The sequence below is a fragment of the Bradysia coprophila genome, unplaced genomic scaffold (assembly GCF_014529535.1).
Source record: "Bradysia coprophila strain Holo2 unplaced genomic scaffold, BU_Bcop_v1 contig_732, whole genome shotgun sequence".
NCBI classification, from domain to species: domain Eukaryota; kingdom Metazoa; phylum Arthropoda; class Insecta; order Diptera; family Sciaridae; genus Bradysia; species Bradysia coprophila.
This window is the reverse complement of record NW_023503972.1, coordinates 2275997-2290479: the sequence shown is the minus strand read 5'-3', so window position 1 is coordinate 2290479 and position 14483 is coordinate 2275997. Positions and strand designations below refer to the sequence as shown.

Below are 14483 nucleotides of genomic sequence, written 5' to 3'. Positions count from 1 at the left end.
CCGTATTTAGATCTTAGTAAGTTTCATATTTTAGCATTTTTATTTTGAGTTACATATTCATTTTTGATAAATCAAATATAAGTTTTGTTTGACGATATTATGGGACGTCGCACCATTAAATCTTCGAAGCAACAGACCACCCGTCTAACAACCAATTGGATTCGGTTTATAAACAAATTCCAGTAAAATTGGGTCTAGCGAATTATAAGGGTAGGGCCGATTATTGTCAATAGATGGTGCTTGATGTAACTGAAAGCTCAAATCGAAGAGATTTCCACCAAGGAATAAATGTGAAGTGGACCTATTATACCGGATCCATACAATGTGAGGTGAATGTACGAAGTGAATTTTTTCATTTAATTTTTGTTTTATTAGCTTGACAAAATCTGACGATTTTTGTTAGAGAATCAACTCCATTTTGTTTTAAAAATGTTTGTTGCAAAAAGCGTTAGCGAAATTATAACGTAACAAACCCTAACTCTCACGAAACAACAACAAGAAAACAATTTTTTATACATACTACATGCGTCGAAAACCGTACTTTTCATGTTTCAAGCACTCCTTTCGACGCCCTCAGCATGTAAAATGCATTACATAACACTGGTTAAAAATGAAAAGTCTCGTTTTCGTGTGTTTATCATAAAATATCTAACAAACAAAAACTCTAACAACAAGTTATAAGACACGTTCGAAACGTCTATCGAGTTAAATGTCTATGGGATATTAGACAAATCCAAGGGCCCTCACTCCCATCAAGGGACTCTTTATGTCAAAAGTAAAGGGATCCACAACGTCAATAGAAGCATAGTTGACGTTTTCGGGTTAGTGGTGTGTGTGTGGACAAATCCGACGAGTGAGACGTTTCACACGAGTCTCGAAACTTTATTGAAATATTAGACAAGTGTGAAGTTTGCGGCCCAAGCAAAACGAGGGCCTCACTTCACATGAGTCGCGATATCTTATTAGAATATTAGATAACTCTGACGAGTAATAAAATTTCCAAAAGTATGTACGTGAATTGAGAATGAAAACTTCAAAAAACATAAAACGAAATTTGTTGAATGTTATACGTGTTATTCAAGAAATTATTTAAGCCAAATTATTGTCACGAAAAAAGGGATAGAAAATAAAGCTGTCAGTCGGATCTGACCCAACCAAAAGTTGGGACCTAGTCTCAATATTTGTCAGCCTGACTTCAGGGCGTGTTGATGACATTATAAGCTATCGATAGAGCCCTCACGCGTGACGATGAGTTCAGTTAATTTTTTATACTTATACTTGACTAACATTACCATAATGCGCATAACAAAGATTCTGTCGTTACGATAAACTTTAACATTTTTTTAAAACAAATTTGATTAGAATTTCTAATTATAAAATTGCCTACGATTAACTAATAGAATCATTTCTTATTTCAATTAGAACCAGAACACTGGTTTCGTGAATAATGTTAAAAGTTTTGGTTATCGCTGCTGTTTTTGGTAACACCCAATACCCTCTCTAGCAAACAAACTTCGTTTTGACGCTGTCAAAATACCACCTTATTCCTCTTGTTTGTGAATCATACACTAATTTCTAATTTTACTTGTAAAATGCTCGGTTCCATTTTTCGGTTAGGTTGCTAAAGAGGGTATTATAACAAGATAACGACACAGGGTTGTTTTTCTAAATTTTAATTGATTTTAATTTTAGCCGTTCCGATATTTAGTCATAGTCACAAAGATACAAAAAAGAGTATAATTGAAGCAGGAAGAGATTTTAGTGAAAAGTGTAGAACTGTTTCCGGTGCCGTTGGTGTAGACGTGGACTTTGAAAGTCTCTACGATGCATACAATGAATGTGCCAGAGGAGTTGGTGATTATGAACAGTTCGGAAATGACTTGTTGGAAGTGGTGATGAACATTTTGATGGTTCGTTCAGGTTCTACGCTGTATCTCTCAGATAATCAAAAAACAGGAATAATTGTTTTTTTTCAAAAGTTAGTAAACCAACAATATTTGTACCAGTAACCCGTAACTTTTTGTCGTTTGGTAGATATTGTCCCAAAGTGATTGCTTATATGAAGTGTGACGATGTAGTGTCACCTATTTATGAAAAATGTTATACTATTGCTGAAAGGACTAAAACTACAGTTGGAAAAGCATCTTGGTTGCATTTGATCGGAAACATATGTGAAAATAATGTTAATCGTTTGGTAAACATAGTCAACGCCAAAGGTTCAGAATGTGCTTTATCAAAGGGATACTCATGTTTTCGCAATTATGGCATTCCCTATGACCCATTTTCAAATCCAACACTAAGGGGTTTTTGCCGGTAAGTGTGAAACTGATAGGTCGTTTACTGAATATTGAAGGTCATAATTCAATTACAGCTTTCGTAATATGACCACTGATTGTTTGTATCCAGTTGTTAAAGAATGTGAATTGTCACAAACACCTGACACATTTATGGAATCATTCTTCACTAATATCAAAAGTGAAACGCTATGTGAAAATGTATTTCTAAACGAAGAGCAAGACGAAAAAGTCGAAAATTGTCCCAAATAAAAGCGTTCAATAAATCATCATTTTTTGAATTTAATTTTTGATGTTGAACTGTGGAAAACCAACGTGTAATTATCAACTGTTCGAAGTAAGACTTTGCATTCTCGTCCATCCACTGCGCTACTGTTTTAATCGTGACGCACCTTTGTAGGTCATTTACGAATTCATCAGTGGCTGCTTCCATGTTCGGAATGTTTTAACAACAACCCGAAATTTCTACGTTGAGGAGCGTCGTGCTAAGCCTCTTTCCTATTGAAAAAGTAAAAGAGCAATTCCGGAAACATCAAACGACAATTGACAGCGATGGGAAAAAGGCTTAGCACGTCGCTTCTCAACATAGAAATTTCGGGTTGTTGCCAAAACATTTCGAACGTCGAAGCAGCCACTGATGAATTAGAAAACGAGTAATTGACTGAAAAATTAAGAGTCTGATTCAAGAGCTAAGAAGATGTTATAACATTCAGTTACAGGATTTTAGTGTCGCTACCACACCGTTTGTATGCGTCTTGAGAACTGATTTCTCTCTTTAGGCTATATTTTAGTGTACTAGGCCCCATCTTTTGGATGGGTCAGATCCCTTGACTGACTGACTACTTTTCTCAAGAAGATTTTTGTAATCCGAGCAAAAAAAAAAATCACTCTAAAAGTACATAAAAGTATACCAGGGTATGCGTACCCTACTTTCGATACAAAATACGTATATGAGAAATTCCAGCTACTGGCTCATACGTATTTTCAGTACTTAAGAGACATCGATGATTTGCTGAAAAGTATACATTTGGGTGATTTTTAAATACTGTCTTTTGGTGATATATTTCCACCAGAATCATTTTTCAATTATGTAGGACCGCAATAACGACCACGAATGTGTTAGCTTTCAACATAAAATAGATTTGGTTGTAGCAGTTTGACCAACCCTGAGAAAACCAGAAAACTGAGCAGTTTATGAAAATTTCGGTACACTGGTCACTTTTTTCAGAACTGGTCAAGTGACTACAACCAAATCTACTTTCTGTTGAAAGCTAATTGCGGTCGTGTGTTTTGAAAAAAGGATTCTGATGAAAAGATACCATCAAAAAGGCAGCACGAGATACGCAAATGTAGGCTACAATTTTAGCTAAGCACCGATGTCTCTTAAGTTTTATTGTCTTCTAGCAGACCCTGGAAAGAGGCGAATTTCTTGCTTACATATTGAATAAAAATGAAACTCGTGTGATTACGGCCCTCGCTTCGCTCTGGCCGCAAAGTTCACACTCGTCCAAACTTTAATTTTTTTCTTATCATCGATATAAAGATATTACACACACAAAATTTTAGAATGAATCCTATTTTTCCAGTATATTCCATTAACGAGCTTAACCCAAAAATGTCTTTTTTAGTGGGATAATTGTCTTTTGTGGACCATTAAGAATTACTCAACTAATAACACGATAATATCACGGGACGATACAAAAATTCTTTTAGGAATATCTCTGAGATCCCCCGACCGTCATAGCTTAACTTTGAACTTATCATCGGGAATGGAATTCCCCGTCGAATAAAAAAAGTTTTTGAAATCCGTTGAGGATTACGTCAAGTTATCGTGTTATTAAGGAACGAGACAAAAATTCTTTTGGGAATATCTCTAAGATCACCAGCCCGTTACGACCCATCTTCAAACTTAGCCTCAGCAATTCAATTCCCCGTCGATTAAAAAAAAGTTTTTGGAAATCCGTCGAAAACTACTCGAGTTATCGTGGAATCAAGCGACCAGACAAAAATTCTCTTGAGAATATCTCTAAGATCACCCGTCTGTTATAGTCCATCTTCGAACTTAACCTGAGGAATTTAATTCCCCGTCAAATAAAGAAAAGTTTTTGGAAATCCACGCAGAATTACTCGAGTTATCTTGTCATCAAGAGACAAGACAAAAATTCTTTTGGGAATATCTCTAAGAACACCCCACCGTAATAGCCCATCTTCGAACTTAACCTCATTAATTTAATTCCCCGTCGATCAAAAAAAAGTTTTTGAAAATCCGTTGAAAATTACTCAAGTTATCGTGTTATCAACGAATCATCAAAGTGTGACAAACATTTTCTGTATTTAAGGTTTTTGGTCATACATTCATGCATTTTCAATCATAGTAGTGATCATTGTGTGACAAACATTTTAGGGTGTTTATCATCCGTAAGACCCATGACTTTCAGTCAAAGGAATTAGTAGGCACTTTGTCGCTGCAGATACACCTTCGGAAGTTAATAGCGAAAATGTTGTAAGTATTCCGGACGGCCACATAAATTTTCTGTCGTCGGGCGTCGGACCTTGCCCACCATCGAGCCATGTAAATAACTCATTTTACCAGAACTATTTTGTTAAAAGCGTTAAAACCGACTCATTTTGAAATTCTGTGCTTTCGAGAACAAAGTTCAAGAATCTGAGAGACGAATCCAATGAGGTATTTAATCGACGAACTGTAGTTTCGTATCAGTTTCTTATACCTACTTCCTTGAAAGTTTAATGTAACGTAAAATAACGTTTAATGTAAAATTTGACGGTTAAATTGAGCTCTTCGGTCAACTCAAAGGACACTTGACCCAAAAAATTACAATTCCTGAACCCACTAAACATATGGTTGGGCCTCAGTTCATTTATAACTACCATCGACTCATTCTATGTTTCCGTGTCGTGTAACTACTTCCTTAGCAGAGAATAATGAATTTTCGACTTGAAAAATTTACTGTCGGCTCCCTAACGAAGAACTTGATTCTCTCAAAAAAAATCAATTGATTTTAACGGTCTGTTTAAAAGTAAACTCGACTTTATTGTCGTCATTGTCTTGGACATCACCTGTATAATGGAAGACTTTTACGGAAATTTTCCTTACAAACTAATAAATGCATTCCTCTGGATAAACAAACCAAACCCAACGATAAAACAAAAATCATTTCTCCTCGACTTCAAACGTAACCACAGCAGCTCCTTTGGCCAGATTATCGCCCACTTTGCCACCAACCGATTTCACAACACCATTCCGTGGTGCCTTCAGCACATGTTCCATTTTCATTGCAATTATAACCGCAACCGGATCTCCTGCCTGTACTGTATCTCCCGGTTTGACATGAATTTTGTCCAAAACACCGGGCATTGGTGACACAACCCTCGAACCACCGACACCATCGTCACCACTTTGTTGGCTTAGGAATTTCGGTGGCACGATGGAAAGTTCAGTTTTACCATTCTGCAGAAGGAAATGAGAAATTTGGTTGTTTAAAGGTCATAAAATAAAGGGAGTGCTTTCGTCAAACCTCAGTGAAAATGGCAACTTGTTCTGGTGATATAACGGCACTGAATGAAGTAAATATGCCGTCGATGTTCGTTTTTATCGAAAATCGTTGTGGGTGATCCAATAATGACGGCTTCACCACCTTCCAATCGCCATTGTCGATTTTTACTTCAAAAGAATCGCCCAGATTTTTCACCGAGACAACGTATTCTGAAACGGTTTTATTGACAAAATTAGCTTGCTTAGGAAGGCGCTCCGTTGTATTGTCACAGTCACCTTTATCGTTAAATTTCAAGCTGACTTTCCGAACCGCCACATGATTCATGCGAAAACCACTTTCTACAACGAAAGGATCCCCGGAACGTCCCGATGAAGTGGCGCCGTATCGATTGAATTTCAATTCGTTGAGAACGATTGCAATGCCGGCCTGACACAGCACTGTTTCGGAAACGCTGAGCGGAGGAAATAGAGTATCGAAATGCTGTGGAATGAATCCGGTGTGAACATCTGCCGCTTTGAAAGACGGATGTCGCGCGAGGTCAATCAAGAAATTTACGTTCGTCTCCAGTCCTGTGATCTGAAGGATGAACAATTGATCTAAGGTAAGAATTCGTTGTTTGAAGGTCGAATATTTCACACTCACATGATAGTCATTGAGGCGAGCAATCAAGCTATCCAACGCTTGAGTACGATTTTTACCCCAAACGACGAGTTTTGCAATCATCGGATCGTAATGAATTGAAACTTCATCGCCTTGTCGAACTCCAGTTTCAACGCGAACATTTTCATTAGGAGTTGGAGTTGACAAGTGATGCAATGGTCCAGCGCCCGGCAGAAATCCACCTCTGGGAACAAAATTAATATTTTGGGTTACTCTGTCCCTATGGGAAAACCAGCAAAATTACCGTGGATCTTCCGCATAAATTCGAGCTTCGAATGCATGACCGTTTCGAATAATGTCCGACTGTTTGATCGGCAACGGTTCGCCAGAAGCAACTCGAATTTGCCATTCAACTAAATCCGTTCCAGTTATCATTTCCGTTATCGGATGTTCCACCTGCAGTCGTGTGTTCATTTCCATGAAATGGAAGGATAGGTCCTCTTTGTCCAAAATAAATTCTAAAGACGATTGAAGAGCGGTTGAATTAGAAACGTGACTATCCTGTCTCGGTACTGGTTCACGAATTCTTCGTGAGCAGTTTTCTGTGAAACTGCGGTCTCTTGTGCAAGTAAAATATTCATCTCACCTACTGTCCCTGCTCCAACATATCCAACTGCTTTCGCAGCACGAACAGCTGCCATGCCTAACTCCTTGCGCAGTTCTTCCGAAAGACCGGGTGCAGGTGCTTCTTCGATTACCTTCTGATGTCTACGTTGAACTGAACAATCTCTTTCGAACAGATAAACGGCGTCACCATAATGATCAGCGAATATCTGCACTTCGACATGACGCGGTGATCGTACATATCGTTCAAGTAACACCGAACTGTCTCCGAAAGCCTTTTCCGATTCGGTACGAGCCGATTCCAGGGCACTCAAAAAATCCTCTGGTTTTTCAGCTATCCTCATGCCCTAAAACATTCAATTGTTCGGTTCGTTTCTAAATTTCTGTTTTACAATTCAACGTAAATACCTTTCCTCCTCCGCCTCTAACGGCTTTTATCATTAAAGGGAATCCAATTTTCTGAGCTTCCCGTACCAGAGTCTCATTGGTTTGATCGTCTCCATGGTATCCATTTATGATTGGGACACCAGCAGCTGCCATAATTGCCTTACTCGTACTCTTTATGCCCATGTCTCGGATCGCAGATGCTGGCGGACCTGTTCCAATTGAAAAATTAATCGACCTGCCTTTCACTCTAAAGACTTTGAAATTTTACCCATGAAAATTACTCCTTCCTTCTGACATAATTCGGCGAATTCAACACTCTCCGATAGAAATCCATAGCCCGGATGGATGGCCTGACAGCCTGAATCTTTAGCTACCTGAATAATTTTATCGCCCCGTAAATAAGACAACTGTGATGAAGGCGGTCCGATGTGATATGCTTCATCGGCGGCAGCAACGTGTAACGACTTTGCATCAGCATCCGAGTAAACCGCGACCGTTCGTACACCGAGTCGCTGAGCTGTTTTAACCACACGACACGCAATTTCACCTCGATTTGCGATAAGCAATTTGTCGATGGGTTTCACCGACCGGTTCGGTTTCAGTTGATGCGAAGACAACCATCTGAAAGCATCGTTAACATGTATATTAAATGCAACAAAAATATCACCATCAGAACCAGCAAAATGGTAGTCGAACACACTTTAACGTATTTATTGAAACGATGCGAACTTTTGTGCGTGATTGCCTCTGTACGATATCGAACCGAGTCTAACCACTGAGTTCATTTTGCATTACTGCTTGACTTTGCATGACTGCATTAGACACAAGTACCTCAACGGGTATATTGTTATCCACTTGCCGGTACACGCACACACACACGCACGGCTAGGTCGTGTGTGTGTGTGTAATACGGCCGTGTATGCCCGCACTGTTGCGGGATACAGTGCTTTTTCCGAGATTCACCCGGCTTTTCTTCAGACGTAACAACGTCTTTACGGCATACGTAACTTGCGTTACGTATGCATTTTTCGTTGATAAATTTTCGGCTTTATCACACCGTCTATACGTCAAAGTAACAGACCACCGACGGTACATGTTCTGTGAAGACATATATACAAAACGTTGGTATTTATGGGACTAGTGAATTATAAGGAAAATGACGAAGTGGCGCCATCTACTAAATTGTGATATAAACTGGTAAGCTTTGTTGATTTACATGAAAAAATGAATATGTGTGCGGATGTGCTTATATATATGTGTGAATGAACACTGATGTGATGTGAATGTGTGGTAACTATAAGTCGCATATTATGACGGACAAAGAAAATGTTGATGTTTTGGTAATGAGTGGCCTTATCATTCGGTATCAATGTCGTATTCAAAAAACAGAGAAGAGACGCTGCTTCGTTCTAACAAATATCGAAATCATTTTAGAAGTAATGTTTGATTTACTAACACTTTTCGACTTATATCAGAAGTTTCTACAGTTCAATTCATATTGGTGCAATAGGGATTCCCCCGCTTTTTTTATCCAATCTCGTGGCAAAAGAGAGCAAAAGCAGCCTTGCAAAAAATCACATCGAAATAAATAAATAAAAAAAAAATTCACAGGCAAGATTCGAACTCGGGAAACCCAGGTCATAAAATGCCATCGAATTGCAGAGAAAAACGTACCATTGTTTGTACTTCAAAAGTTTCCAAAAGGTGGCGGTAGTAATTCATTTTTGAATAAAATTCACTAATCCAAGTAATACCTTGCAAAGTACTCAAACTTATATGACGAGCTCGGTTAGACGACCTGACGAACATAATTTAATTTATTTCCATTTTTTTTTTTCTTAAAATTTGGAATCCGCTTGCAGCTACTTCTAATAACATTTTCGGTTAGTTCAATTGGATTACATTTTATTACGTACGCCTCGACACTGACGATAGTACTATCAAAATCAGCGTATAGATTACATAAATATTTCGTTTTAATCACTTCGCTAGATATCAATGGAACATACGAAAAATAGTTGCTACCGTACATACCTTCTGATAAAACTCCTAGTGGTGTACATGATTTTGTAGTGAAGGCAATACACACTTCTTATTCAATAAGTTTTGAAAAAATGTGCGCTCAACATACGAACACTCGAGACACCTGTTGTACCCGAATTTCTCTTACCACCAACACAAAATCACTTTGTTTCTATGATTCAACAAACACTGAAGAGGTCGCAGAATCGCTTTTCACTATTGGAAAAACCACGACTGAAAGAGGGAACGATGTGTGAAAACACCGGACCATATGATGATGTTGACGATATGATTTCGATAAGAAAAGTCAAAATTGTTCCGATGTAACATTGTACGAACGTGAGGAATAAACTTTTTTTAGGTATATTCGGTCATCACAGATGGCGCCGCGGTGAAAGCTAACGAAGCTAAAACACACAAACACAAATGAAGCCGTTCTTATAATAGTGGTTAGTGATGGAAAACAGCTTCGTAGAGATTTTTCTTTCCCTCTAGGACATTTTCAACGTTTTTGGACGGTCAATATCTTAACATCTGAAGTAAAAATCGATATATTTCGGTGTTACGCTTTATTCTTTTAATCTAACTTTTTCGACATGTTTTTTTGGTCCTATCAGGCAGCAATAATAGCGAAAAATTGAGCGCAGATAATGACACTGTTGGATGCATCCTTCACGGAGATTTCAATGACAGAGTACCCCTGTAAAAGATATAAAAAATGTCGTGCAGGAAGCAGAAGATGAACGCTATCTATGCTATAATTATGTCATACTGTTGGTGTGTTTGATAAAACGTCGTAGGTGAGATCAGCGAGGTAGAGATTTCCATTGTTTATTGGACACGTTCCAAGAAGCAGAACGTCACAACCATCACCCTCAATAAACTTGTAACTACCCAATCTGCAATATCAATGCAAATCAATCCAAATGTTCAAAAATATTCACTTAAAAGATTGTTTACCCTGGGAATGCAGCCGTTACCGCGTAGGGAACTGAATTGGTGTTTACACCTAATGTTATTTGAGGAAAATTAGTAGAATTCAAATTGAGTTCCTTGAAGTCCTGTTCAATTTACCTGATCTGGCATATACTGTAAATGTGTACGATTGCCCTAAAAAGAATGTACATGGTGCTGTCGTACAATTAGTGACACCGATAGAAACACCAGTTGCAGGATTTGGTCCTGTTGCTGTACGTGCAAAATCGATTTTTAAGTAAGCAACGTCCTATGTTCCTTCGGATAAGTTAAAATATGGTACTTGCCACAACTGCTCCAACCAGGTAACGGCGATATCTGAGCACAGGAAAATCCAATGGACAGGAGCAACACAAAGGTTTGAGCTAATGATTTAATATTCAACATCTCAGCAATTCCTTTTCAGCAATTCTCAACTAGTGAATCAATTCAACATGTGCTAACCGTTAAGTACAATTTTCTTTATGGCTTTCTATTGTCATCAGATGGGTAATAATGATAATAGTTATCAGATTCTTTGAATCAAATTTCCGTTGAAATAAACTTCTTCGTCGCGATAATAACGCTTTATTGCAAAACTTTGTTATTCATTTACGCCGTAAGTGTGTTGCCAATAAAAATGCTTTTATGAGAGATAGATTAGTTAGATAACGTCCAACCATTTTCCTTTTAGTTGGTTTGCTAACAATTTATTGAAAATTTCCGAGAATTATATTTTCAAATGTTACTTCAATGTTAGTATTGATTCTACAAATCACCGCTTGTAGCTTTGATAGGAAAAAAATCATAGCACTGTTCCTAGCATTAGCATAGAAAATATTCGGAGGTTGCGATGGCGAAACCACAGTATTCTTTATTCTTCTTTTGTAAAGATAGACGACTTCTTTTCGTTGTATGAGTTAAAACATACAATCCTAAGCGGTAGCTCTTGTCGCTAAAGCTGTGTTTGACACTTGTCAATTCAGTGTTAATTCTAGGAGCAATGTTGTGGCTGCATACAAGCAATTTAAGCGGTTGCTCTCATAACGTAAGTCTCCAAATTTGACATTTGTTAATCCAGTGTAAATGTTGGGAGCATAAAAATGAATAAAATGATATGAACAGCTGTTGGCAGACGATTTAGTCTATTTTAGTTTCGGTTCACTTAGATCTGTGTCACACGATATAAGTAAAGTTCCACATAAAGCGTAGGTTCGTTTGAACCGCATAAGAACCGGTCATGGAAACTGCGCACATTTCCTGTTTCGATAGAATTTAGCTGAATCAATGGCATGTGACTGTGGCGCACCGGACCAAACTATGGATCATATAGTGAACGACTGTCCGATCAGAAAGTTTTTAGGTCTACAGGGGCTAAACCGTTTGGATGAGGGAGCTGTTGAATCTTGACCTTAATGTTTGAACATTTGACGATTCTTTTTGATGATTCAGTTTATTACAACATGTGATATGTTGATTGTAAACGCCATACGATAAATAAAATAAGAGTAGTGTATGATATGACAGATAAAATGTCAAGCACATACTATCTCGCTTGAGTACAAATTCTTTGGAAAAGTACTTTTTCTGTTCTCTATTTTCTTGTAAATTTGCGGCCAGATTTTTAATAAACAATAAATCATAAATAGACAAGGACTCGTGTGAATTACGGCCCTCGCTCCGCTCTGCCCGCAAACTTCCCACTCGTGTAAGTTGTCTATTCTTCAGTTTCATAGTCTTATTGCTAACGCTAATCAAAAGTAGAAGATGCGAATGTGGAACGATTAGAGGACTCTTTCACTTTGGTATAATATAAAATAGTAGACGTTCTTCCCTTACACTTATGTACAAAAAGGAATCCCCCCTGTTACTTACTACATTCACAAAACCTTGAATCATGAATAAAATAGCACAACTCGTGCGAATTAGGGCCCTCGCTTCGCTCTGGTCGCAAACTTCACACTCGTGGGAGTTTTAAAGTTTTCTGTTTGATTGTTTTTAGTGTCATTCAGAAAATGATTTTTCATAAATTTTTTAAAATATTTTATGTCATACCGTGAAATCTGCTACCTTTGCCCGTGATACCTGACTATCACCGTTATAGAAAACTATCATGGGTGATAACTGACTTTCACGTGACTATCCCTGACCATAGCCAACTATCACCGTGATAGCTGACTTTCACCTGACTATCACTGACTATAGTCAACTATCATGCGTGATAGCTGACTATCATTCGTGATAGCTGGATATAACTAATCGACAAAATCAAATTCCATCAAAGTAATCTTTTTCGATTGGTTGAATTTCCAACAGTGGAAAATACTGTTTTTCTGGAATAACTTCCAGATCCTTAATTCCACATAGCCCACCTTCGAACTTAACCTCAGGAATTCAATTCTGCGTCGATTTAAAAAAAAAAAATTAGTAATTAGTTGATAATTACTCAAGTTATTGTATTTACAAGAGACAAACAATCCCATTTTTCATAACATATCATAAAGCCTTTGGGACAATCATTTTAGGGTATTTTCCGGCATAAGACGCTGACTTACAGTCAAGGGAACAAACAAAAAATGATCTACGGTATGCCTCGCTTCGCCTTATCGCAGCTACAAGTGACACAAATCTTTCATACTTTCTGTCATGTCACTGCTTTCTATCTGTATCGTTGAAAGGTATATAAGACACATATTCTTTTTAATAAAAAATTTAATTTTCTTAGCAAATAAAAATGTTTGCATTCTCAATGCATTACAAAAAAAAACAATTTATATAAAAAATGTTACCCCACAATTGGAGCGAATAAATAATAGAAAATAAAATAAAAAATGTTTATCAGAACAAAAAATAAAATAAAAAAAAATAAAAATTGGCAACTCTTCGTGTTTTATAGTTATTTTATGTAATTAAAATTATTATTCACTAAAGAAAGGATATTTTGTTGTAAAATTAAAAACAAAAAATTAACGGAAAGAAAATGTCGTTTATGTATTATGTATAATATGCATGTATTCACACCACAAATGCGCCTGCCAATTCACATCGCTTTTGGCCATTGTGATATCATGTCATTGCGTTAAATATATTCTGAGAAATGATAGACAGAGCCTCACTGTTGTAGTAGAATGGGCATCTCGATGATACATACTTAACCAAAATTACATGAAAAATCTTAAGCTCGAAGTCGGTCCAATTTAAATCAAACAAGCTTCATCACTCTTCAATACTGAAGGCAAAAATATCCACATTAATCGTTCAGTCGTCTCTAGGCTCAGTAACTAAGTGACATTCGAGACTGATGAAATATTATCAGGTAGTAGGTTGCTTTTGAAATGTGACCTGAATAGTCTTCAGTTATGTGTGCTACCTGTAGTGGTCCGTGTAAAAATAATCAAAACGTAGCTAATGATACTAGGTGACGACTGTAATACTTTTATGTACCTTTTACTGTCACAAAAAAAAACCAAAAGCGTTTCCTTTTGACCCAAAAAAAAACCAATTGTAAGCTCTACTAAAATCTATGGAATCAGTGCGACATCGGCTTATGTCAAACTATAATAAAACTCATGGAATAAGATGTATACAGACTAAGAGACGGTCAATCAAACGTCACAATCGCCTTGACATATTATGCATTTCATAATGAGATTCACTATATTTTAACATTGACGTAAGCCGACGGCGCACTAGGAGCGTGGATTGAAAGAATTTTCTACAATAAAAAACATCTTCGCTCCGATGCGCATTCTAGTCGAGTGAGGTGCCGCATTAGAATATACTAGTTTACTGTAGGTTAAGCATTGTTGGATTTTTCGTTGCACTTACGGTGAGAATATGGAAGGCAACGTTCTAGAATCTATTTATAATTAAACTACGTTTTTGAGAGTACGAGTATTGTCTTGAATTGTTTTTTTTTTTAAATGAAGGAAGAAATTTCTCTTAAATGTCTAACTAAAAATTAAATCAATTTTATGTACACAAAATAGGGGGTCTGTTTTCTTTATTTAATTACTTTAAATCGAAATTAATTTTCATTTAAATAACAACAACACATCTCTTCAAACTTACAATTGTATATAATACT

General features: G+C 37.1%; 2 protein-coding genes across 2 annotated transcripts; both read right to left on the bottom strand.

Annotated features, from left to right (window-relative positions):
- Positions 1–5377: 5377 nt before the first annotated feature.
- On the bottom strand, positions 5378–9751 carry LOC119083999 (methylcrotonoyl-CoA carboxylase subunit alpha, mitochondrial). Its single transcript, XM_037193811.1, has 9 exons — positions 9455–9751; positions 7689–8041; positions 7442–7629; positions 7056–7380; positions 6714–6927; positions 6452–6653; positions 6085–6385; positions 5831–6018; positions 5378–5763 (listed from the first exon to the last, which is right to left on the bottom strand). The coding sequence occupies exons 1-9, from the start codon at positions 9481–9483 to the stop codon at positions 5467–5469; spliced, it is 2097 nt and encodes a 698-aa protein (XP_037049706.1). The 5' UTR covers positions 9484–9751; the 3' UTR covers positions 5378–5466.
- A 245-nt stretch (positions 9752–9996) lies between these two features.
- LOC119084006 (NPC intracellular cholesterol transporter 2-like) lies at positions 9997–10859 on the bottom strand. The gene is made up of 5 exons (XM_037193818.1): positions 10705–10859; positions 10517–10630; positions 10403–10451; positions 10215–10341; positions 9997–10142 (listed from the first exon to the last, which is right to left on the bottom strand). The coding sequence occupies exons 1-5, from the start codon at positions 10802–10804 to the stop codon at positions 10056–10058; spliced, it is 477 nt and encodes a 158-aa protein (XP_037049713.1). The 5' UTR covers positions 10805–10859; the 3' UTR covers positions 9997–10055.
- Between the last annotated feature and the right edge of the window lie 3624 nt (positions 10860–14483).